Below are 26,623 nucleotides of genomic sequence, written 5' to 3' on the forward strand. Positions count from 1 at the left end.
ATTTATATGAAAGTTTTGCTTCTTAATTATAATTTTCTTTTTGTAAAGTAAAATTTTTTTAAATATAAAACTAAAAAAGTATAATATTTTATAATCATGTTAAAGTTCCATAAATTTAACACATATGTTAACTAAATTAAAACCATTAAATTTCTTGCAAATTAATTTATTTAAAAAAATTATTTTTTTTGACAAATTAAATAAATTTAGATTAAAAAATGAAATTAGAAATAATGTTTCTTTATAATTTTTTATTTTTTTTTTTGATGTTGTTATTTTTAATAATGGATTTTTTTTCAAATATTCTTTAAAGTAAATAATATAATTATCAATTGGAAAGAATGAGTTTCAAATTAAAAATATTTTAATGTTTGTAATAATTCTCAAATTTTATGTTTTTTAATACATCTAAACATTTTACAATTTTCAAAAAATGATTGATAATTTCTGAATATTGTTATTAATCTTATATAGTCAAACCAATAATTGCTTTCTGGTTTCAGTGTCTAACTGTTCAATACCGTTTTTTTTTTTTAAATATTTGTAATTATTGAAAAATATTTTCTATCATTCTGTAAAATATATGTGTTGTGACAGATGATATATCTTTTTCATGACCAATAAAATTTATTTTTGTTTTATAACATTAAAATATTTAATATAATCGTATATTAATTTCAGTAAAAATTATTTATTTAAAATTCTCTTATTTTTGGATACAAAATTCATAGAAAATATGTATGTATAAATTCAGATACATGATTTTAATTTATAAAACTAATAACAATATCACTAGTTTTGTGTGTTTAAACATTTTTATCACAAAATAGCACAAATGATGAATCTATAATGTACAATTTTTCAAAGATAACTACAATTACAATGTTGTTTTTTTTAGAATTTTTATATTTAATTAAAGAAAATTCTAAGAAGTTTATATTGATATATAGTTTTAATCATATCTATCATCAAGACATGTAAACTGGTTATTGGAAAAACATAATTTGGTTATTATTGTATCTTTTAAACATTTTATTTTACTAATTCCACAATTAAATATTAGTAGTAAAAGTTGAATCTACTATTTACCTATTGGAAATTGAGCAATTAAAATCCAAAAAAAAATTTAGTGACATTAGTTTTTTATTTCCAAAAAAAATTGTGCAAATTAAATTATAACTAATTTTTTTTATCCAATTAATTAAGATAATCTTTTTATATAACTTTGTTTTAAAAAAATTTATTAAAATGACAAAGTGAAATTTGAAAAAATAAACATTTTAATGTTAAAAGTAATTTTAAATGTTGAAAAATAATTTTTATACCATTTTATTAGTACAACATAATATTCATATTCTTTAATATTTAAAGATATGCTAATCTTATGTAAATATATTTTTTATAATTATATTAAATAAACGTCATAAAAATTGTCCACTTAAATAACATATTATTATCATATGTTATATTTTTATTAAATAATTATAATTTATTTCATTGAATTAAAATTATTAAATTGATAACTTTTTAAAATGCTTTAAGGTATGTCTTAAAAAATGTCATCAAGTATATTACGATGCAATTTTATTTAACATAAAATTATATATTTTAATTGAGAATTACATAAAATGTAATTTAAAAAATTAATAATTTTATTGAATTGCTTTATCATTTTATTATATACTTATTTTAAAAAAAAAATAATTACATTTATATTTAAAAAATATTGTTAAATAATTAATTATATATTCTTATTAAAATTAATAAGTATGCCTAATTATTATTGCAAATAGATTACACCTGAAATATATTTTACAAAATTCAAACATAAAAAAAAATTTTTATTAATATATTTAGGTAATTTAATTAATTAATAATGTTATTAGAAGAAAAAATGCATATTTAAAAAAAAATTAAAATATTTATTAATTGATATATAAAAAAAGTTTATTCTTTTCATTGTTTACATTAAACACAATTATAAAAAAAAATATTTTTGGTTTTAATTTTAAGTTAATATTTAATTTTAAAAATAATTAAGTAGGAAAATTGTATTACATTCTAATTATTTTAAAAATTTTAGATATATTAATAACTTATAACAAATTAATTTATTTTGTTCATGTGATAACATGATTTGTCATATACTTTTTTTTAGTATGAATATATTATTATAAATACTTAAAATTTATTAACACTTTTTTAAGATTATTATATTTCATCTATAAATATTTCGTTCATTCAAATTATGTAATAAATATATTTTTTTTATGAATTAAAAATGTAGCTAATTAAAAATTTAACTAATTTTAAGTATAGTTTTTTGCAATAAAAGTACATTTTTATTTCATTTTCATGTTGAAATTTCTAAAAATATCTTTAATGCAAATGATTATTTAAATGTTAAAAAAAAACATTTTAATACAATTAATTTTTACAATCATAATTAAAATATATAATACTGATAGTAACATTTTTTTCCTCAAGTAATTTTAAGGTAATAAATTAATATTTATGCAATATAACTTAAAATCAAAAGATTCTTAAAAATTTCAATTTTTTTATTAGCACAATAAAAATTTATTGAAGAAAAGCATATTATTATATTTTAACAACATATTTTTATTTAGATTTTATTATTAATTTCATACAGTAAAATTTTGATATTTAAAAGTATTATTAGATTCAATATATACAATTAATATAATAAAAAATTTTACATTTTTATACTAAATATTATATATAACTGATTCAAAAAAGTAAAAAATTTTTTTATTAAAACAATTATTTTAGATTTTAATATTTTATAAATGAATAATAAATTAGTTTATTCAATCATTGATATACATATTATTTTAATAACATTATTAATGCAATGTATAATCATAATGGCAATTATTTCATTAAAAAAACAATCTCAATGGCATATAAATTTTCGTTTTAATATACTTTTATCAATAATTATCATTGACATTAATACATTCTTAGAAGTAATAATATGTATTTTAAATATATGTTTTGGAAATAATTTAAGAGAATCATCATATTATCCATGGAAAAAAATATTTATAATTTGTCGTGAATGGCAATTAAATATGAATAATTATTATAGATACACTCAATGGACAATAATAATTGAAAGATTAATTTCAACAATATATATAGAAAATTATGAAAAAAAAACATTTAGATTATATCCTTTTTATAATATCTGTTTTATATCAATTGCTACATATATTACTGTTATGATACCAAAATTTTTTAATTTTTTTGATGATAGACATATCATGTATATTTTTATTGATATACCAATATGTATAACATTTTATATTTTATATATTAAAAATAAAAATTTAAAATTTAATATAAAAAATATTGAAAAATCATTATCTAATAAATATCAAGTTAATGAAAATATTTTTATTATGTGGTTATTTTTTCCAATCATAACATTACATATCATTCAACAATTTTTACTTCATTTATTTGCTATTCTTATAAGATTTATGAATATCACAACTGATGAATATTTTTTAATTGTTTATGCAATAAGAATTCACATTTTTCTTGTTACTCTTATAACAATAACATTTGTCAAAAAATTAAGAAAATATTTTGATGGTAAAAATATCTTTTTACAAAATAAAAAAAGATTAGGAATTGTTAATTTTAAAAATTCAACAAAATTTTTAAAAAATACTTTAACTAATAATCAAATTAATGCTAATCAAACTAAAATGTATTTTGAAATTTTTTATAACAAATGGAATAAATATTAAGTTCAAGATAATTAAATTGCTATTTAAATAATATTAAAATTTTTATTAACATTATAAATTTTTTTAAAACTTTTGTAATAAAATTTAACACAAATTATATGTATTTTAAATTTTATATATTCATTTTTTTTATTAAAAAAAAGTAGAAATTTTATTAAGTTCCAGTAAAAATTTAATAAAATATACATCAAAAAAAGATATAATTTTAATTATATACGTTACTATTTATAGTAAATTTAAATATTCAAGTTTAAAACATAGATAGGCGTTTATTAACATTAATTTGTTTCTAGTAAACTTTTCAAATAAGATATTTTTAAAATTTTAAAATTTAATTATTAAATAGATAACTATCTATTTATATTTTTACTTTAAAAATGAATATTGGAGATACTTTTGTATTATATTTTGATTTTTTTTCTATTGTAACATTTGCTCTTACAATTATATTATCATTATTTGCTTATAAAGTACTTTATTATAAAAAACAATGGCATATTCATTTCCGATCAATTATAAGTATTGGCTTTTTTTCACTAATTGTATCTTCATTACTTACTGTTATAATAAGTATGATTAATATTTGTTTTCGAATTAATGTTTATGAAAATGCTCCAACTGAATGGAATATTTTTTATGAAAAACTACATTATGTTCAAAGTTATTTTAATCATTTTTATCGTTATATTCAATGGAGTATATGTATTGAAAGATTAATAGCAACAATCAAAATAAAAATATATGAAAAAATGGTAATAAAATTCTTTTGGCTATATATTTTTTTTATTGTCAGTATAATAAGTTATATTACACTTGAATTATTAAACTGGGCAAATGTTCATACAAATTTTCATGTGATTTTTATGTTTTTTGATATTCCTATATATATAATTTGTAGTATATTATGGTATACAAATAAAAAAATGTCAAAAAATCAAAAATTTATTATTAAATCTTTATCACAAAAATATCAAGTTCGTGAAAATCTTTTTATTCTTTGGTTATATACTCCAGTTTTAGCTATTTATATGTTTCAACAAGTAACATTTCATGCTTTTGCTTTAAATATAAAAAATGATAAAAATATATACAAATTTTATGTTATAAGTTATACTGTAAGAAGTTTTATATTGTTATCACAAATTTTAGTTGTTATATTTGCAAAAAAACTTCACAAAAAATATAAAAAAATGATAAGAATTTCAAATATAATTGGTATTGATAATAAAACCAGTGATATTCAATCAATTTCAATTAAAGTTAGTGAAACATATTTTACTATGCTATCAAATGCATGGAAATAAAAAAATGATTTTATAAATGTAAAAAAATTTTTAAAAAAAATATATATATAATTTTTTATTAAAAAATTGTCTTTTTTTGTTTTTTTGTGCATGTATTTCTCGTAGTAATTAATCCTGATTTTGTATTAATTGTTTTATTATTTTTTTTAAATAAAATTATATTTACCAATTCAAGTTTTATTTTCTTATTAAAATAAAGTATTGCATATGCACTAAAAAAAAAATTAATATGCATAATCCAAGGTTTTAATGCTTGAGTTATTTGATAAATACTATTATCATAATTTTGTATTTTAGGTTTCCATAACTGAAGAATGTTAAAACATAAAAACATTAGTTGTTTCAATGTTAAACAAATAACAAACAAATTCATATTTTTTTCATTTTTTCTTTGTACTTTTAAAGAATTGTTTGTTAAAAAAGTATTTATCATTTTTCCATTAAATTTAAAATATGTAAACAAATTTGTTATTGAAGAAGTTACTGTAAATATTCCAGTAAGAGTAGTTGTGTATGTATGTCTATTTGATCTATCAAAAAATAATGAATTTGATAAGTATGTACCAGTTGATTTATTTTGTGTATATAAAAATTCATCTAAATCAACCATATAATTACCATAATATAAAGGACTACATAAAATTATTGAACAGCATAAAATTATAATTAAAATATGTGAAATAAAATAACTTTTTTCCTGAGTCTAAATTTATAAATTAATGTGATAAATAAAAATTTACCATTTTAGCAGATAATGGAAAAAAAACTGCAACAAATCTAATGAGACTTAAGTAAAATGAATATGAAGCTTGACTAATTAAACCAAAACCAACTCCATTTATAATTACAGTAAATTGCCATGCTGGTGGAGAATGAATAACAAAATAATCAACTAGTGGAGAAATTCTAACTTCATAAAACAAAAGAAATTGAAAAAAATGTCCAAGAATTTCAACAATTCCCAAAATTATAGTTACATTATAAAAAATACTTTTATATAATGAATCAAATTTTTGAAGTTTAAAAATAGTATAAATAATAAGTATATAAACAAAATATGAAATAAAACTAATTACAATATGTATACCAAGTTCTACATATGTAATATTTAAAAAAATAAATGGAAGATATTTTCCAATTTTAAATATTAATAATGGTGAGTTGCTTGAAGTTATTATTTGCGTAGTTTCAGACATTATTTTACTTATCAAGAAATACTATTTAAAAAAATATGTTTTTTATATAAAAAAATTTTTCAAATTACTAAACATATATAAACTAGTATATTAAAATATATAATTTATGTAACTAATAATTTTATTAGAAATAAAAACTAATAGCATTTAACATTTTACTGATAAAAATAACATTCTAGGTAAAATTTAAGATGGAATTTTAAAATTTTATATTTCATAAATAATTCTTGTTTTATATTATTGCCCGTTTTTATTAAAAGTAAATAAAATATTTATTAACTATATATTATTATTTTTACAACACATTGTTACACTAATAAAATAATTTTTTAATTTATTTTTTCCATAACTTTATTATAAATTAAAACATTAAAAATTTATTCCTTAATCTATAAATTTTTCATTCATCTGTCAAGCGGTTATTTTTTTAATTAAAAAGATGTTTGAATAATATACATAATTAACAAATACTTATTAATTATCTTAAAGGTATAACTTTAATTTTAGGTACTTCTAAATGTCAGAAAATGTTTTTTTTATCTCACTTCGTTAATAATATAAAATATTATAACATGATTAATCATTAAAAAGTTAAAAGATTAATTATTAATGTTGGTATTTTTAATGAAATTGCAATAATTACATAATTAAAATTAATTATTTATATATTTAATTCATTTAATTTACAATAAAAAAAATAACAATTTTTATAAATTTATTAAGCTCATTTAACAACAAAATATGTTATAATATATATAGGCTAGTGATAAACTTTTTCTGATAAAAAATATGCTGAAAATGAAAACCAAAATTATTTTTTTAAAAAACATATATTTTTAAAGTTGATATGAAGTTTGAAAATTTCAAAAATTTTTCAGGAACAGACTTAGCAATGCAATAAAAAAAGTACTATATTGTTTTTATATATTTATTTATTTTTATGATACCTTTCAATATGTAAAATTTTTACAAAAAATATTTGATTCATTTTTTTAATTTCACATATCATTACTTTTTGAAAAGTTGTTTTTTCAATATGATAATGTGAAGATGAATTATGTAAATTTTGAACCTCTTTCGAATGAAGTACATTTTATTACAAACAAACTTTTTATTCTTAAAATATAAAATAAAAGCTAAAAATTTTTAAGAAAATAAATTTCAAGTTTGAAAAAATATATTTTTAAATCAACTTTTTGAAGAAAACAAAAATACGCTTGAGGCTTATTTTGTTGACTACATTTTTAAAAAATGCACTTATATTTGAACCAATTTTTTAAAACTTTTTAATAAAAAACATGAATCCTAAAATAATTATAAAAATGTGTATTATGCACTTTTTGATATTCCTTCGAATAAGATAATTTTTATTATTAACGGATATTTTAATTTTGAGATAATCTAAAAAAATTTATTTTATAATACTCATATTTTTGAACATTATAACTATCTCAGTTAATAATTTAACTAGTCTTTAATGAAATTAATTAATGAAAACAGCAATAGTTTTTATAATTATTTATATAAGTAAACTAATTTTAATTTCTTATATTAATTTATATTGCAAAAATTAAAAAAAATATTTTTGTTTTGTTTTTTCATCATTAATATCTCTATAAATAAGTCTATATATAAAACGTATTTATTTTATGTATATATATTTAATATATAAACAAAAACGTTTTGAAAAATAAACCATAAGGATAATTTAATTAGTTACATCTTAAAAAATTGCAACATATAATTTTAATTTTTATAAAAATTATTATTTTATTATTTTTCCTTTTATAAATAATTTAAACAAAAGTACATAAAAAAATATAATGAAAAGTCTATTAATATTTTTTCTATTAATTTAAGTTTTAAATAGATATAATAATAATAATCTTTTCATCTATTTTTATAATTAAATTATTACTCAATATGCATTTTAAATAAAAAAAACGTAAAGAAAATTTTAAAGCTTTAATTTAAGGTGTTTTTATTTTAGACAACAAAAAGAAACAATTTTTATATATAAACTTTATTTTTCTATTCCCATATTGAAAGACAACTTGTTTAAAATCACTATTGAAATTTAAAAGAAATATTTCTATATTATTAACATTTATTTTATATATATAACAAAAATTAACTATCAATTTTTTTTCAATTCCAAAAATTTCTCTTTAATCCTCAGATTTATATGAATATTATTATTAAAAAAAATTTTCTTACTTTTAAAGTTTTTATATGTATTTAAAAAAAATTGTAAAAAAGGTTCCTACCAAGATGTGAAAATACCAAAAAAAATTACACAAAAACGATTACTAATATAATAATTTTTGTACTTTTCTTATTAAAAATAAAACAAAAAAAATTATTTACATTCTAAATCCATTGAAATTTGGTTGCATTCCTCCCATTTGTCCCATCTGCCCCATTGGTATTGAATGCGTAAATTGTTGTTGCTGCTGTTGTGATTGTTGATTGTGAATTGGTAGACCAAAAGTTTGCTGTAAGTTTAAATGCGATTGTTGAAGACATGTATCCATGTGTTTTGAACCTTCATCGATGATATTTTTTAAAACACCAAAAGCACCTAGAAGAGATAGTGAACCAAATCCATGAGTGAGTAGTGAGAAACGTGTTAATGGATTTTGTACACAATCAGCTAATAATTGATCTTTTTTGATTCCTTCAATAGGACTGTTATCCTTGTTAAGTAGATCACAAACCAGATTTATAACTATTCTTGTGTGTTCAAATATTTGCTTCAATTTATCAACACCAGTATTTGTTTGAAGTTCATTATTAACAATAAATTGGCCAACTTCTTTTGATGGGAACTCTTTATCACACATATAATGATAATCCTTTGCTAAATGTACTGCTTCAGCTTCCACGAGTGACGTAAATGCTGTGATCTTTGCTGCCTTTCTTCTACCAGCTGGAAGCGCAAGATTAACTTGACTCAATGACTGACGAAGCATCTTTCCACCATCTTTACTTTTTGCTTTCCTTAAAATTCCACCAAGTATTGATGCATTAAGACACTCTGGTGCTAGTATTCTCCTCTGAAGTTCCGCAATTGTGACATGATATTTTGTCGTTGCTGAAAGTAAAGACAATCTTCCTGGTACTGTACAAAATATCGTTTGAGGAGTTATATTTAATGGATTTGACGTGACTATTTCTGTTGGATTAAATGGATTGTATGTTGCAATTAAACTATTTCCAATCTTTATACCATCAATGTCAGGTTTGGAGGACGAGGCTTCAAATGTTCCTTGACCATCACATACAACACCAGAATCATCTATTTTATCACTACTACTTTCATCAGATGTATTTGTGTTGTTAGAATCATTGCTTACATCTTCTTTCTTAAATGATTGTTGTGAAAGACCAAATAAGTTTTGATTGTATCCACCATAAGTATATCCTCCATTAAAATTACTTGGATTGTTATATCCATTAATATTTTGTAATAAATTATTTACTTGAGGATAGTATGGACCACCCAACATGTAATTTGATATATCATGTCCTGGTTTACCATTAACGTATGGTGTTGAGGAAGCTTGTGGTTGTGTATACCAATTTCCTAGATATTCTGGTGTCAACCTTCCATTATTGTCATTGTTCTCACTACTATCATCACTTTCATTGGTATTTGAAACTTTTTTAGAGGGTGATCCTTGTTGATTGTCATCTTCATCACTATGTCTTCTTTTCCTATTACTATTATTATTACTACTTTTATTCGAATCATTATTTTTTTGATTATTTTGTGAAGGTACTTGTGATGATGTACTATTAGATATCATCGAAATATTATAACCATTTAAATTATCATTTCTACTACTACCCATAAGAATTGGTTGACCATTATTAAACATTGAATTTTGTATTTGTAAAAATCCCTATATATATACAAATAATAATATTATCACTTTAATATAAACTTACAGATAGATCAAAATTAGTTAAACCATTTTGATAATTGTTTTCTTCCCTATAACCTTCTTTTTGTTCCATAATATTTAACTGTTTATATATATAATTGTGTAATAATTTTTTTTATAGGATATACTACACTTTATAACAATAGATGAGAGAAGAATGAGAATTTCATGAAATATTATAAAAGTATCTTCTTTATATATACTTTATATTTTTATGTTAATGCCTAAAAATAGATATTGTGACAGGTAATTGGAAAGCTTGTAACGCAGCTATATGTTAGCGTTATCTTCTAATCATAACATGGCATGAGAAAACTTCTGTATTACATATGTAATTTAATAGGAAAACAATATAATAAACTTTGTGTTAGCCGTCGTTGGGATCAGCTGCTGTTTTTTTATCTCCAGGAAACATTTATTATTGATGAATATAATTCATAACTCAAAGGATTGTTTTAATTATTTCTAGATATAAACATAATCATTTTATTTTTGTAAAAAAATTTTAAACAGAATCTTATGGCATTTTATCAATATTTAGAATGTTTCTTTTTTAATATGTTACTTTTTCTTAACATAGTAGTGCATGTTTCTTGAAGACAATTAAAAAATCCAATAATTAATCTTTTGTTTGTAATAAGAAATTTAATTTAAAGAAAATTATAAGAGCAAAAAAGATGATTTGTGTGGGAATATTTTAAGTTTTATTTATTATATCAATTAAAAAAAAAATTTGCACTTTTATTTCTTTATTTTATATTTATTTTGTAGTTTATTAAAAAATAATTTTTGAAAATGGCAAAATATTTAATCAATTTTCTATAAACAAAATAATTAATCTTTTGTGTGCTCTTTTATGTTAATAAATAAGCAAATTTATAGAAAACATTTTCAAAATATGTTTTTATTAAAATATTTAAATATTAAATTTTTTGTTAGTAATTTTTCTTATCACTTTTTCTAATACATTATTTTAAATAAAAAAAATAGGAAATAAGTCTGGGATAGAAGTTTTGTAATCTTTTTTTCTTTATGATTTTGTATTATTACTTAACAAACCCAAAATAAAAATTTTTAAAGTGATTTATTTGGTGACAAAAATTAAATTGATGTCATCTTTTTTTTTATTCAACAAGTTAACTTCCTATAGAAAAAAATTGTAAAAATGATATTTATTAAAGTTATAAGTAATATTTAAAAATTTTTCGTTAGTCAAAAATTTAAAGTAATTTATATTTCTTTTTTATTATGACATTAGAAAAAAAAGACAACAAGTATAATTTCATTTTTACATCCTAGTTTTCTTAGAAAGTTTATAAATAGTATTAAAGTAGTGAATATTTTTTTAATTCTATAAATAATTTGTCATATTATTTATTTGGCTCATCATTTCTATATATTACTGTTTGAATTGAATCATCGGAATCATACCCGGATTGTGAACTCAAATTTAATGCTTCATCTTCACAGAAATCATCGTTGTTTTCCAAAAAAGTTTCATCTAAAACTAATTTAGATGAGTTATCCTCGTCAACAATGGTATCATTACTATCAGAATTACCATTTAATGTTTTTTTTAAACTTTTTTTAAATAATTTTTTTCTTTTAAATGTACTAAATAACAATCCATAAAGAATTTCATTTTCATATTCAAGTCTAGCCATTTTTGCATCTTTATCTCTATTGGCATTCTCATAAATATCAAGATCATGAAGAACCTCATTAGCTACAGCACTAAAAATCATATCACCATGAACTTTGTAGCAGGCATCATTTAATTTACACTCCATCTTTCTTATAACTTCCTCCATATTTGGCATTGCTGACATTTGACTCACAATTTGTCGATGTTTTTTCATAACAACTTCCAAGGTATTATGATAATCTTGCAACAAAACCCTTAAATCTCCCCTTTCTTCTTTCAATTCTCTAATTGTAGCATTTTCAAGTCGTAGGCGATCTATAATTTTATTGTATTCACTATTTCCATAATACCCTTTCAACGATTCTCCCTCCTCTGTGTTATCGTTAAACTATAATAAAAAAATAATACACGCATATTTATTTAATATTTTTAATAAAAAAAATTTTTTTTTATCTATAAATTTTTTTATTTTTCTTATTTATTTTATTTTTTATTAAATTTCTTATTATTTTATAAAGTTACTTACCTGACTTAAATCATGTAATTTTTTTTCAATTGCCTTGGTTGTTTTTAATGTATCATCAATCTTTTTATTTTTTTCATTTAAATTAGTGATAAAATCTTTCAATGAAGATAACATATCTTGAACTGAAGTAGATGTATCATTATGTGCACGCATGCTTTTTGACATGATACAAAAAACAAGAATAAGTTTTAAGAGTATAAATAAAATATAAATTGTTAAAGTTATGTTAAAAAAATAATACCAATATTGAGAGTAGAAATAAAAAATTTATTTGATTAGTATTATTTTTAATATTATATGAAATGCCACAAATATGGAAAAAAAAAAATATAAGGTTAGATCATTACTCCAATGTCTACATTATGTTCCGTTCTAGATTATTCTTTTAGTATACATTTTGTATAATAAAAATTTTAATGTTTAAAAAAAAATATCCTACATTACGGGTTTTCTTTTTATATATACTTTAAAATATATATATAGTAAAATATTATTATTGAGAATTGAAAAATATGGACTTTAATTAGTGTTAAAAGCATTTGACTAGGAAAAAAATTTTGGTATCATAATGTAATGATTTATGTGCTAAGATGCTATGCTATTATATAAAATGTATAAAGATAATATATTTTTAATAAATAATGCAATATTAAAAAAAAAAACTTTTAATAACAACCTTATGTCACGTATATGATGGAGAAATAAATTGTATATAGTCATAACAAATTTTAGGTGAATGGCCATTTTAAATATATGTTTGGTGCTCTATTAGCTGATGTTGAATTTTCCTATTCAAAATGGTTACTGCCTCTGACGATTTGGAGTCAAATAATAAAAGATATAAAAAAGATATACATGGAAAAGAAGAAGAATCTAAAAATGGATTTCATAAAACGGTAATAGCTATAATTATTATACGTAAATGGATTTCAAGAACTATTAAAAAAAAAAAAAGTAAAACTATTAATGGTAAAGTATTTGAAAAAGAAGAGGCTATTCTTATTGGCAATATTTTTAAGAATGATGTTATAAAGAATGAATCATTATTATCACAATTGTATGGAACATTAATTAGTAGTAAAAAAAATTTTCCACAAAGATTAGTTGATACTTTTTCTTTATTAACAATATCAACAACAAGTACTTTTTATTATTATTGGACATTTATAGTTACATTAGCAATAGGTTACAATTTAATTTTTATATGTGTACTTATTTTTCGTGAAGCTTATGAAAATTATTTTAACGAATGGTTATTAATTAATAATATAACTGATGTCATTTATATTATTGATATATTTTTTCATTGTAGAAAAGGTTAGAAATACATAAATATATAAATTATAATATTTAAAAATTAAATATGATAAATATGGAAAAAAATTACTTATTAAATATATATATATAAATATATCTATATCTATAACTTTGTTTTATTCTATTTTTTTTTTTTTAGAATTTTTAAAAGATGGAATATTGACAAAGGATGGATATGAAATGTTAACAAGGTACTTAAAAAGTAAAATATTTATACTTGATGTTATTTCCGTCCTTCCAACTGATTTTATTGTCAAGTACCATTATTTGTTTGCTTTTGCCAGAATTAACACACTTACAAGGGTATATAGAATAAGTGACTTCATCAATATGACAGACACAAGAACTAACTGGCCACATCTTTTTAGAGTAGTAAAACTTATGAGCATATGTTTTATTATTTTCCATTGGAATGGATGTTTTTATTTCCTTATATCAATTGCCTATAATTATAATAATGCAACCATTGATGATTGGGTATATTCATTTGATAAGATTGCTGATCCAATTATCCCAACTTGTGATGCACGATTTCCTGAAATAGATAATTGTTTCATGAATGAAAGTAATTTAATGGCATATAATAGAAAAGATCATATAGATAAATTAGAAGTATTTTGGCAAAATAAAACAAAAATTATACATTTTGGTAATTTAACAAAAAAATATCAATTAAGTTTTTATTGGTCTGCTTTAACATTAGTTACATTAGGTGAACAGGCTTGGCCTAATAATACTTTTCAAATGTGTTTTGAGATACTTGATACATTAGTAGGACTTTGTGTTTTTGCTGCAATTGTTGGTGATGTTGGTAATATGATTTCATCAATGAATGAACAAAAATCAAGATTTGAGGAAAAATTAGATGGTTGTAAACAATATATGAGATATAGAAATGTTGAAAAACATTTAATTAAAAAAATTACTGAATGGTTTCATTTTACATGGAGATCAAACATCGCTAAAGTTGATGAAGAATCGATTATGGAATTTTTACCAAGTCGTTTATATGGACAATTAGCTATTCATAATCATATGAAAATTATATCACAAGTTAAATTATTTCAAGATTGTGAAAGTGGTATTTTATATGAAATTATTTTACGTCTTAAACCAAGAACATTTTCACCACAAGATTATGTTTGTAAAAAAGGTGATGTTGGAAATGAAATGTATATAATAGAAAATGGAAGTCTTGAAGTTGTTTCAGAAGATGGAAATACAGTATATGTAACATTACAAAAAGGAGCTGTATTTGGAGAATTGGCATTATTAAATATTCCTGGAAGTAAAAATGGAAATAAAAGAACAGCATCTATTCGAAGTAAAGGATATAGTCAATTGTATGGCTTATCAAAAGATGATTTATGGGAATGTATAAATGAATTTCCACATGCAAAAAAAATTTTAATAGAAAAAGGTTAGTTTTTTTTTTTTTTTTTTTAACTATATTAAAAATAAAATAAAATTTAATAATGATAATATTATTTTTTCTAATTAAATATAATTTTTAAGGAAAAGAAATATTAAGAAAGGACAATTTATTAGATGAGAGTGTAGAAGCAAATTTATTTGATGAATGTAGAAATGTTGAAGATATTTACCATGCTGTTGACTATTATGTTAAAAATTTAGAAGAAAAATTAGATAACATTATTAGTGTATATAAGGTATTATTATTTATTTAAAATTATTTTTAATCTAATTATTTATTTTCTATAATAATTTTTAGAATGGAACTAGAGACTTAAAACAAAAATTAACAATGTTAGAAAGAAATTTTAAAAATAATAAAAGAAAAATTAAATTGGATTATGAAAGGAGGAAGAATCAAATTTAAAGTATATGATCAATATTGGTAAAGAAAAAAAGTTTTTTTTTTTTATTATATAAAATTTAAAAAAAATATATGTTAAAATTATATATTATTGTTCTAAATATTTTTTATAATCTTAATTATTAATATTCTTACTAAGGAATTAATAAATATCATACCTAAAACTCATCGCAATTATTACTGCTTATTGCAGGTAGTTTTTTTTATTAAATAACTTATTATGTTTGTGTATATACATATTTATATTAACATCCTGAAAAATTATTAACATAAATTATTTATCATTTATTCTTTTACCAGTTAACTTTATATAAAAGATATATAATATTAAATTTTAAATGCTTTTTCTATATTAACATCTTTTTATTGCCACATTTTTTACAAAAAAAAAAAAAATATTTATATTATTGATTAAATGAGAAAATTGCCTTAATTATAGTTAAGGGTTAATCCAATGGTAATTTTAAAATATTTATTTAATGAATAACATTTATTATTTAAAATTTATATTTTACTTCTTATAATATTACTAAAAAAAATTTTGTTTATAAAAAATATTTTGACTTTTAAAATTTTTCTTTTGAAAAAAAAAAAATTCTTTTAGTATTACAAATTGTTATTCGTAACTTCAGGAAAATTATATGTATATTTAACAGTTGTTGAGATACTTTTTACCGTTTTAGAAAAACAATATAATACGATACATTATTATTATAATATTTTTAAGTAGAATAAATTATTAATCTTTTTTTATTGTAAATAGTAAAAAATATATATCATACAATACATAAAAAATAAAATTGTTTAATATTATTTTTTTTGTTTATTAAGAATAACTATATAATTTGTATTTTTTTTTCTTATATAATACTATTACTCTATAAAAAAAAAAGCTACCTAATTTAAATTATATCAACGTGATATATTTTTATTGTTTTGTTATGGCAAAGATGTTGACCAATTTATTTCAATATGTTAGTTATGAAAAAAAGAATATATATATGTAAATATATATTATCACCAACATTGATATTTTGTTTATTGTTTTAGTTTTTAAATTTCTTACTATAAAAGTATAAATAATTTCAAACAACCTTAAATTACAATAACAATAAAAATTTTTTTTTAATATATTATAAAATTAATCTAAAAAAAAATAATAATTTTTATAATAAAATTATCGCCTACTAATTAAAGTTATTATGACAAAAAAGTATAATTAAGAATTGATTTTTTTTCAAATCACACAATGTAATATATATTTTTATTATAAAAGTATTTTTTTTTTTAAAAAAAAAATCCACCTATGTGATATTATAATTATTATTATTTTTATCTCTTACATTATTTAAAATAATTACATTTGACTTTATTAATTATAAGAAAAATTACATAGAATATATATATTTAAAAAAAAATTTTTTTTATAAATGTATACTTGCTATATAAATTTATTTAATCTTATTTTGAGTACCTTTATTGAAGCATAATAAATATATTTTTCTTTTAAACCTATTAAGTTAAAAGTTTGTTGTTTTTTTTTTGATTTGCAATAAAAATAATGTATTATAATAATGTAGGTATACATTTATTATTGTTTTAAATAAGTAGTTAATTTATCTAGTTATTATCATAAAAATTTTTTTAATTTATTTCAAAATTATATATTTTTATGTTTTTTTTAAATAAATATTAACTTAAACATTATAATGTTATAACTTTTATAATAAAAGAAAAAACTTTCGCTTATACTTATACTAAGAAAAAAAAACAGTTTAAAAGTTTAAAATCAACTTTTTATAAATATTATTATATACATACATTGTTTTTTTTTTAATATTTATAAGATAAAAAAATATTATTTTTGGTCTATAAAAATGCAAATGTATTTTTTTTATTTTATATCTCTATAATATTCTTAAACTAACAAAGTATAATTTTCAATTTACAATAAAAACCGTAATATATAATAGTTTTAATATTGTAATGACCTATGACGCTTTAATATTACACATATATTATATAGCGTTACTTTATATTTATATATATATAAATATATAATAAAAACTGCTCTATTGGATATATAAATATATATATATTTAGATAAAAAAATTTTTTAAGATAATTTTATTTTTTTTTCTTTTAACTATTAAAAAAATATCAATATATATTTATATATTAGAAGATACTTGGTAGATGGGGAATTTATAAATTACATTGTTTTCATTTTAATACTAAATAACTTATTTGCATGGACTGTTAAGAAATTTTTTTTTTTTTAAAAAAAAAACAAAACAAATGAATATGGTAATGTTAATTTTCTATTAATGCATACTTAAAATGGACTATTTACGTTAAAATATGTATAAAAAAAAGTACATTAATTAGCAAGTTATCCAAAAATAAATTTTATTTTTTTTTGTCAATTATTGTGTTTTTTAAAAAAAAATTTAATTAATTATTTTTATTCATCTATTATATATTATTTTTATCATTATTAATAAAACATTATAAATATAATATATAATGAAAATTATGAAACAGAGATTTTATATTTTATAGAAATCTTTATTCTTTTAACTTTTTTTTTTTGCATATTTATTATTTATTAAATGATAGGATATTAATATTATAATGTCAAAAAAAATTAATATTATAACTAATTTTTATATGATATGTAATTTAAAAATTTTCTTACATCAAGAGCATCTTATTTTTAATATAATTTTTATAATTGATTAGTTGTATAGATTTTTAATGTTTAAAGTTTATAAATAGAGTCAATAAAAAAAGGTAAGACAATTAAATTTTTATAGTTTTTTGTAGTTTATTATAGATAATTTTGAAAAAAAAAAAATTAAATTTTAGTACATTTAAAAAAAATGGTATTAAAATTTTTTTAATTATATAAGTATATTTGATTTGAAATTAATGTGATTTTTTATACAATTTAGTATTTATTAAAGTTAAGAATTAATAGTTTATATTTAATATCTCATATTTATTATTAACATTTTTTAAAGCAAAAAAAAATCATTTAAAATGTTTTCGTCCATGTTTTTAATTAAAAATTAATTATGTTTTTTATAGGTGTTTTGGAATTTTTCACATAATATTAATATATATAAAAAAAAAGTTTAATTACAATAAGTTAGTTCAAATTACTGTAAAAAAATTATTGTTTTTTTTTATACATTAAAAGAAACTTTTCGTCTAACTTTAATTCTCCAAACCTTTATCTTAATGATAAAATTCATTACGCCTTTTTTGTACTTGCATAAAAAATAATGTTTTAAAAAAGTGCATTTATATAAAATGTATTTTAAATTATGTATGTTTTTGTTTGTCACCTTTTTCTTATTTGATTTTGTTAGAATTATTTAAGAATAACATATTAGTGAAAAATTATTTTTTTTTATTATAAATATATCAAATATTTCTTCGAAATTTACTTTAATTATTTAACTTTTTTCTCTAATAACTTTTTTGCTTTTAAGTCAAACTTTAATAAATTAGAGTCATCTTTATTTATGTAATATAAAAATAATTATTTTATAAAATAATACATTATTATATCAATATTAATATAACACATTTTTATTTAAATGCAATACAAAACTTGTTTTTAATAATAATTGTTTTTAGATACCTTAAATTTTCAATTAAAAGGAGTAAAATATATTGTATATTTTTATTTCCTATAAATCTTTGAGATTAGTTTCACACTACTTAAAAGAAAAAAAAATATATATATTTTTTTCAAAATTCATTTATACAACCCATTTTGTTGCAATAGAAGGCGCTCAATTGGAGTGCCTTCAAATGACAATCGAGAGAGTGATAATAAAAAGATGTCTGCCAATAATAATAAAGATGAATCATGTAAGTTTTTTTTTTTTATTTTTCAGTTTGAAAACTGTAAATAACTTCTAAAATAATTATTTTATAAAAAAAATTTTTTTTCACATGTCAATTGTTTATTTTTCTCTCCATAACTTTTGAATTATTTTTTTTTTATCTAAATTATTTATATAAATATTTCAAAATAAAATTTATTAATTGTAACATAAACATAATTAAGGCAAAATTTTGTTTTTTTCTTAAAAAAAAAGTAATGGAGATTTTTTTATTAAATATATATCTATATTTTTATTTATCACATTACTATTTTTATAAAAAAAACTTTTTTTATAAAGAAATTATTAGTTTTGATATCATTTAAATGAAATATTTTTTTTTCTTTTTAACATATCTTATACTTGCATAATATACACTTATTATTTGAAGTACTTTGTATTGTGTTACTGAAGTTTTTTAAAGGAAAAAAATTTTTTTAATGATATATTTCAAAAAAACATATTATTCCTCATTTTTATGACATTTATGTTTTGCCCTTTTTTTAATGAGATGCATAACATTTTTTTAGTACAATTAAAATATTACTATTATTACTACTATCTTCTATGTTATTCAGTTATATAGATATAAGTTTTTTTTTCATTAAACTTTAAAGTCATTTTTATTTAACTTCCTTTTTTTTTCCTTCATAGAAAACATTATTAAAATTTTATATGTATCAATTTTTGTAGGAAAAGGAAATAAAAATTGTTGTTCCCTGTTTACAAAAAGTAGTAAAATTTTATATATAAAAATAATTTTATTTTCTCAACCTTCTAATAATATATTTTAATATTTTCTTTTGTTTATAATTTTATATATATATAAGAAATATCACAAAATAGATATTTATATTAACTATAAAAGTGTTAATAAAAAAAAAATAATAAAGTAATGCACATTATATGTTCTTTTCTCTTTGGGTTTTTTTTTTATCATTTTTCTTATTAATCTATATATATATATATATATAAACTTAATATAAAATGTTATAGTATATATTTATACTAAATATATATTCTTTTTTTTTTGCTTGTTTTTAGTCTTTGGAAAAAAGAAAATTTTTGCCCTTGTTAATGGGTCTAGAGCTGTTATATTATCAACGGGAATGTTTATTGGTAGAGCTGTAATGGGAACTGCTACATCAACTATTGGAAATCAAAATACTGAAGAAGAAGTATGTATTTCAGAACGATTATTAAGAATGCTTGATCAAAAACCATTAAAAATGGCAACAATGTTAAAATTAACAAGGTAAGAAATTATATTATTAAATATAAATTAATATAATTTTAAAATATATAGAATAGTAAATGATGCCACACCAGAAGAAAAGATTGAATTTTTTAATAATGGTGTGATTAAAAAAGTATGTACACGATTAATAGAAGAAGGAGATTTAAAAATTAATAATTATAAAGGTTTATCTAAAACAAATTCTAATCCAGAAAATATGGATAAAAGAAAGCAAAAAAAACGACATAATAGTATTACATCATTAGCAATACGAGGAATTGGTTATGGAACTGGATCAACACGTTCACGTTGGGATGTTGAAAAAGCTATTGAAGAACGTATAACAAAAGAAGAACATATTATATGGTTATTAAATGCTTTAACGGCATTTCTTTATAAATCTTATAATGATACTACATCATTAGACATAACAACATTTGCCAAAACAGATTTTAGTTATTTAAAACCAGAAATTTGTAAAGAAATATATGATACAAAAGTATTAATGTTATTTGACTATCATTTAACAAATGATAGTATTTTTGATATATCAGAGCGTGTAGATTTATTTGAGGCTATCTTTGAAACAATAAGTGTAATGTCAATGATACCAAATTTTGTTCAATATATTGTTTATCCATTATATGGAGATGGAAAAAGTATTTCAAAAGAATTAATTCCAACATTTAGGCATACTCTCCAAACATATCCAAATTTATTTAAAAGGCAAATGATAACACCAGATTATCGTTTAATTGAATTTATTAAACATGTTGAAAAATATTCAAAAATGATTATGAATGCATCAAGAGAATTTGAAACGTTATTACCAGTTGAAGAAAGAATTAAAACATCTATTGGTAAAAGAAATGATTGTGAAGAAAGTCGATTATTAACACCAAAAGTTATTGAAAATATTTTTGAAGTTGGTAAACAATTAACTCCTGAAAATATTATTGAATTGGATAAAGTTTATAGTAAAGTTATGTCAGAATGGGTTATGCAAAGTTATCGGTAAGTTATATAATGTTATTAAATATTAATAATTATTAATTTAATATTACTATAATCTTTAGTTTTGTTGATAATGATGGTAAATTAATTGTACCTTTTACTTATGCAAAAGACGTCAAGAATGTTAATCCATTTGCAGGAGCACTAAGAGAGAGAACAAAAAGAATAGCTAAAGAATTGGCATCAATGGTTAATTCATTACCACAAAATGCAAGTAATAGTATATTTGTTTGTGTTGATGAAAGTAGATGTGATATAATAAAAGTTCTTATTAGTGGACCTGATGATACACCATATGAAAATGGTTTATTTGAATTTGATGTTTTCTTTCCAACATCCTATCCATTTTCACCACCAAAATGTTCTTTTCTTACAACAGGAAATGGTAATGTTAGATTTAATCCAAATTTATATAATGATGGAAAAATTTGTCTTTCTATTCTTGGAACATGGGAAGGAAGACCAGAAGAGAAATGGAGTCCATACTGCTCACTTTTACAAGTTCTTATTAGTATTCAAGGGTTAATATTTGTTAAAGAGCCATATTTTAATGAACCAGGTTTTGAAAAATATCGTGGAACTGAAAAAGGTGATTCTTTTTCAAAAAAATATAATTTACAAATAGAACATGCAACTATAACATATGCTATTCGTGATCAAATAGTTCAACCTTCAAAACATTTTGAAGTAAGTAGTCATTAATTTATTTTTTTTTTTATCTTTATTATATTATTATTATTATTTTTAGTCTGTCATTAAACGTCATTTTTGGTTAAAAAGACATGCAATAATTAAACAAGCTCATAGATGGGTTGTTGAAATGAGAAAAGAAATTGCTGATATGAATAAACCAACTAAAAAAAGAGATTCATTTTGTTTTGATACAGTTTATAATCCTGTTATTCAAGAAAAAGTCATTCAACAATTAATATCAGAATTAACAAATATGAAATGTCCTATAGAAGTACAAATATAATATCATTATTTATTTAAACAATTATAATTTTTTTTTACACATTCAAAAATAACTATAATAATATTATTTCCATAAAAAAGTAAATGAAATTAATTTATATTATAAAAAGTAAATAATCATTTATTGTTCAATTATTGATAATGTTCCACCAACAAGATGAAGACTTCCTGTAACAAGTACATAAATTTTTACCTCATTAGGTGTATTTTTTCGTAAATTATTTATAAATTGTATACATGTTTCTATAGTAAGAAATGTAAAAGATGGTACACTATTATTAATTGATTTCCATATTTCTTGATTTTGATAATATTTTCCTGTAGTGTTACTTGTTAATGTTGCTTTATCATTTGGAGAAGAAACATCAGATTTAACAATAGTACTTGAAAATAAAACTAAATTAAATTTACATTTCTCAAGAATTTCTAAAAATTGTTTACTATCTCTTTCACCAGTTGTAGAAAAAAGAAGAATTTTAATATAACTTTCATTATCTATAATATTATTCATAAACCAATCTCCACAAACTTGAATACTTTTATGTGTATGAGCTCCATCAACCATATATATAATATTATTTGCCTCAACTTTTTGTGTTCTTCCTCTCCATAAAAAATTTTTAAAAACTTTTTTTAAATAATCCATTGATTGTATATTATTTAAAGAATTATTTTTACATATTATATTATTAAATTTATTTGTTTTTTTCATTTCCTCTTCCCATTGTTTAACAATTTGTGATGCTAATGATAAATTAATTAATTGATGTCTTCCAGTAAGATTAAGATCATCAATTAATCTTTCATCTAAATGTTTTGCTATAATTAATGGACATTTTTTTTCTAAACTTCTTTCAACCAAAACATCCATTACTTCAATTTCTTGAGAAATTGTTATACATGGTACAGATTTTTTCATAATACCACCTTTATGCCATGCAATTTCTTTTAATGTATCACCTAATAATAATGTATGATCATAATCTAATGTTGTAATACCACAAACAGAAGGTTTTTCTATAATATTTGTACTATCATACTCACCACCAATTCCAACTTCCATAATAGCAACATCAACATTTTCTTTTAAAAATGTATAATAAGCAAGAATAGTTAAAAATTTAAAATATCCAGGTAATGGTTGAATATTTTTATCAACAAGTTTATTATAAATATCAAAAAAATATGTACTAAAAAGAGTTTTGTCAATTTCTTCTCCATTAATCCGAATTCTTTCTGTTACATTTACCAAATGTGGTGAACTAAAAAATCCTGTTTTATATCCTTTATCTCTAAGAATAGCCTCAACCATAGCTGATGCTGTACCTTTTCCTTTTGAACCAGATATATGAATAACATTTAATTTATTAAGATCATTTATATTTATATCACATCCATCAAAGTATGATCTCATTAATGGTAAACTTTTATTTTGTGTTTCAATTTTATTTTTTCTAGCATTTTCAATAGTTTGAGCATTTGAAATTAGTAAATTTAATTTTTTAATGGATTCCTAAAAAATAAATTTTTTTTTTTTAAAATATTAAATATATTTTAAAATAGATAAAGAATAACTTACATCATACAAATTACATTTTCGTACCCTTTCCATTCTATAAATAGTTGATTGGAGAAGAGACGATTTTAGTAAAAGTGTTAATGTAACCATTTTATAACTTTACTTAAAGAAAAAATATTATACAGATTGTTGTATTACATTTAAACATATGTGGAAATTAAGTAATTTATCTCTTTTTTAAAATGTATGATAGTTAAAATTTTAATGCATTGAAATAAAATTTTTTCCTACTGATACGACAAACCTTTTTTTTTTCTTTCTATAATATTAAATTTGTAAATGTGATGTGTATTTTTGATTTTGATATAATTAATAAATTAAAATATAATATACATATATATATAATGTACAGGAGAATGATAAAATTGCCCTTTTTTATTTGGCATAAAGTTTTTCTATATGTCTTATTAAGATTATTATTGGAGGAATGTTAATATATAATTTTTAAAAAATTGTTATTTATAAATATTTAATAATTTTTTTTTATCATTATTTTTTTTTTTAGAAAAAGAATAATGGAAGTTGAATTACAATTTGGTGGTGGAGTTGAAATGATTTTTAATAATCAAAAAAGTATAAAAATTAATTTAGATAATAATAAAAAATGGACAGTGAAAGATATACTGGAGTGGTTGTTAGAAAATTTAATGAAAGATTGTGAAACGCCAGAAATTTTTATTGTTAATGGTAATGTTAGACCTGGAATTTTAGTTCTTATTAATGATTGTGATTGGGAAATCTTGGATGGTGTAGGTTTTTAAAATTTTATATTTACTAATAATTTGTAATATGATTTTTATAGGTTAATACTGTTATCAATAATAATGATGTTATAACTTTTATATCAACTTTACATGGTGGTTAAAAAAAAACATAATATGTTTTAAATTATTTTTTTTGCTAATAAATATTACTAGTATAAATTACTATATAAATATATTATTTAAGAACAATATTTTTCATCAGATTTATCCATACAATGTGGTACACCATCACACCATTGATTCTTTTTAACTGATTGTTTTTGATTTTCACATAATAAATATTTGGTTTCATTAACTTTACAATTTCTTTCATCTTCTTTTCCTGGACAATCAGCTACACCATTACAATGTTTATCTAAATCTATACATTCTGTTCTACCAAGAATAGATTTTGATATTTGTGAATCACATATAAATTTACCCCAACATGTTGAATTTTTTGAACAATTTAATTCATCTAAATTACTTCCATCACCACAATCATCTGGATGACCATCACATCTTTTTTCTGCTGGTATACAAACACCTGATTTAACACAAGCAAATTGATCTCTTCCACAGGATGGACAATTGTTTTCATCTTCACCATCTGAACAATCACTTACACCATCACAACGATGTGATAAATCTATACATTTTTGTGGATGAGCACAACATGCAAATTGATTTTCTGTACAACTATCCTGAATAGAACAATGAAGAATATGATCATATTCTGGGCAATATTTAACAGCATTTTTATGATCACATGTTCCAACTTCATCATTAAAAGCTAATTCTGATGTTAAACATTGTAATTTAAAAGTTTGTCCTATTGAACATTGAAAATAAATATGACTACATGATGTATTATATATAAAATAATCAACTCTTTTAAGATTATATGTTTCTAGAACATGATCAGGAAATTCTTTTGTATCACAATAATTTATTGCATAATCTAATCGTGATGAAGCTGTAGTAGTTATTATTCTAGGTCTTGATGGTTGTGGTGGATTAGGAATTTCTTGTATAGGTTCTGGTCTTGGTTGATAAATTTCTTGTTTTGGAACATATGGAGGTTGTGGTTTATATATTTCTTGATGTGGTATATATGGAGGTTGTGTTGGAACATCAATACGTTCATTAATTTTTGGATAACTATTACCACCAGAAAAACCATTAGAAATAACTTGTGAGGGATATATTAATTTTTGTGGAATAGATCCTTGTGAGGAACGAAATTGTGAAGCAATTCTATTAATTTCACTCTTTAAAAAAATTTATATTATATATCATAAAACTTACATTAATATCAATAATAGGAAATTGTTGTCCAATAATAATAGAAGGAAGAATAATATAATAAAAATAAAATATCCTCATTATTATATATAAAGAACAATAAAGAATAATAGAAATGTATTAAAGGAATAAAATTTACTCAAAATATTCATTATATATTTAAGATATTCTTTTAAAAAGTACCCTAACCGCCTTCTTTCTTAAAACTTTAAAAGAAAAATCTTTATGAAAAGTGAATAATAAGAAAATATAAGACTCCAGTTTTGATAAAACTCCTTAAATCAAAAGTTAACACCTACGGTGTTTACCTTACAAAGTTCAAA

The 26,623-nt window shown here is 19.8% G+C and overlaps 10 protein-coding genes across 10 annotated transcripts; 5 read left to right on the top strand and 5 right to left on the bottom strand.

The window, feature by feature from the left end:
- Nucleotides 1–2,810: 2,810 nt before the first annotated feature.
- On the top strand, nucleotides 2,811–3,779 carry SRAE_2000425650 (7TM GPCR, serpentine receptor class e (Sre) family-containing protein; the record flags this gene model as incomplete). The annotated part of the gene is made up of 1 exon (XM_024643104.1): nucleotides 2,811–3,779. The coding sequence occupies one exon, from the start codon at nucleotides 2,811–2,813 to the stop codon at nucleotides 3,777–3,779; it is 969 nt and encodes a 322-aa protein (XP_024508808.1).
- A 923-nt stretch (nucleotides 3,780–4,702) lies between these two features.
- On the top strand, nucleotides 4,703–5,083 carry SRAE_2000425700 (7TM GPCR, serpentine receptor class e (Sre) family-containing protein; the record flags this gene model as incomplete). Its single annotated transcript, XM_024643105.1, has 1 exon — nucleotides 4,703–5,083. The coding sequence occupies one exon, from the start codon at nucleotides 4,703–4,705 to the stop codon at nucleotides 5,081–5,083; it is 381 nt and encodes a 126-aa protein (XP_024508809.1).
- A 716-nt stretch (nucleotides 5,084–5,799) lies between these two features.
- On the bottom strand, nucleotides 5,800–6,279 carry SRAE_2000425800 (7TM GPCR, serpentine receptor class v (Srv) family-containing protein; the record flags this gene model as incomplete). The annotated part of the gene is made up of 1 exon (XM_024643106.1): nucleotides 5,800–6,279. The coding sequence occupies one exon, from the start codon at nucleotides 6,277–6,279 to the stop codon at nucleotides 5,800–5,802; it is 480 nt and encodes a 159-aa protein (XP_024508810.1).
- Nucleotides 6,280–8,642: 2,363 nt separating this feature from the next.
- On the bottom strand, nucleotides 8,643–10,299 carry SRAE_2000425900 (Transcription factor AP-2; the record flags this gene model as incomplete). Its single annotated transcript, XM_024643108.1, has 2 exons — nucleotides 8,643–10,184; nucleotides 10,231–10,299. 2 exons carry the CDS (start codon nucleotides 10,297–10,299, stop codon nucleotides 8,643–8,645), a joined length of 1,611 nt encoding a protein of 536 aa, XP_024508811.1.
- A 1,297-nt stretch (nucleotides 10,300–11,596) lies between these two features.
- Nucleotides 11,597–12,550, bottom strand: SRAE_2000426000 (Suppressor of IKBKE 1 family-containing protein; the record flags this gene model as incomplete). Its single annotated transcript, XM_024643109.1, has 2 exons — nucleotides 11,597–12,259; nucleotides 12,398–12,550. 2 exons carry the CDS (start codon nucleotides 12,548–12,550, stop codon nucleotides 11,597–11,599), a joined length of 816 nt encoding a protein of 271 aa, XP_024508812.1.
- A 644-nt stretch (nucleotides 12,551–13,194) lies between these two features.
- On the top strand, nucleotides 13,195–15,554 carry SRAE_2000426100 (Cyclic nucleotide-gated olfactory channel; the record flags this gene model as incomplete). Its single annotated transcript, XM_024643110.1, has 5 exons — nucleotides 13,195–13,714; nucleotides 13,854–14,363; nucleotides 14,418–15,134; nucleotides 15,230–15,384; nucleotides 15,447–15,554. The coding sequence occupies 5 exons, from the start codon at nucleotides 13,195–13,197 to the stop codon at nucleotides 15,552–15,554; spliced, it is 2,010 nt and encodes a 669-aa protein (XP_024508813.1).
- A 3,848-nt stretch (nucleotides 15,555–19,402) lies between these two features.
- Nucleotides 19,403–22,674, top strand: SRAE_2000426200 (Ubiquitin-conjugating enzyme, E2 domain and Ubiquitin-conjugating enzyme/RWD-like domain-containing protein; the record flags this gene model as incomplete). Its single annotated transcript, XM_024643111.1, has 5 exons — nucleotides 19,403–19,433; nucleotides 20,492–20,702; nucleotides 20,754–21,698; nucleotides 21,761–22,385; nucleotides 22,447–22,674. The coding sequence occupies 5 exons, from the start codon at nucleotides 19,403–19,405 to the stop codon at nucleotides 22,672–22,674; spliced, it is 2,040 nt and encodes a 679-aa protein (XP_024508814.1).
- Nucleotides 22,675–22,794: 120 nt separating this feature from the next.
- On the bottom strand, nucleotides 22,795–24,342 carry SRAE_2000426300 (Folylpolyglutamate synthase, mitochondrial; the record flags this gene model as incomplete). The annotated part of the gene is made up of 2 exons (XM_024643112.1): nucleotides 22,795–24,186; nucleotides 24,253–24,342. The coding sequence occupies 2 exons, from the start codon at nucleotides 24,340–24,342 to the stop codon at nucleotides 22,795–22,797; spliced, it is 1,482 nt and encodes a 493-aa protein (XP_024508815.1).
- Nucleotides 24,343–24,767: 425 nt separating this feature from the next.
- On the top strand, nucleotides 24,768–25,117 carry SRAE_2000426400 (Ubiquitin-related modifier 1; the record flags this gene model as incomplete). The annotated part of the gene is made up of 2 exons (XM_024643113.1): nucleotides 24,768–25,001; nucleotides 25,055–25,117. The coding sequence occupies 2 exons, from the start codon at nucleotides 24,768–24,770 to the stop codon at nucleotides 25,115–25,117; spliced, it is 297 nt and encodes a 98-aa protein (XP_024508816.1).
- Nucleotides 25,118–25,195: 78 nt separating this feature from the next.
- SRAE_2000426500 (Low-density lipoprotein (LDL) receptor class A repeat and Chitin binding domain-containing protein) lies at nucleotides 25,196–26,381 on the bottom strand (the record flags this gene model as incomplete). The annotated part of the gene is made up of 2 exons (XM_024643114.1): nucleotides 25,196–26,266; nucleotides 26,304–26,381. The coding sequence occupies 2 exons, from the start codon at nucleotides 26,379–26,381 to the stop codon at nucleotides 25,196–25,198; spliced, it is 1,149 nt and encodes a 382-aa protein (XP_024508817.1).
- Nucleotides 26,382–26,623: the final 242 nt, after the last annotated feature.

Source organism: Strongyloides ratti, assembly GCF_001040885.1.
Source record: "Strongyloides ratti genome assembly S_ratti_ED321, chromosome : 2".
NCBI lineage: Eukaryota > Metazoa > Nematoda > Chromadorea > Rhabditida > Strongyloididae > Strongyloides > Strongyloides ratti.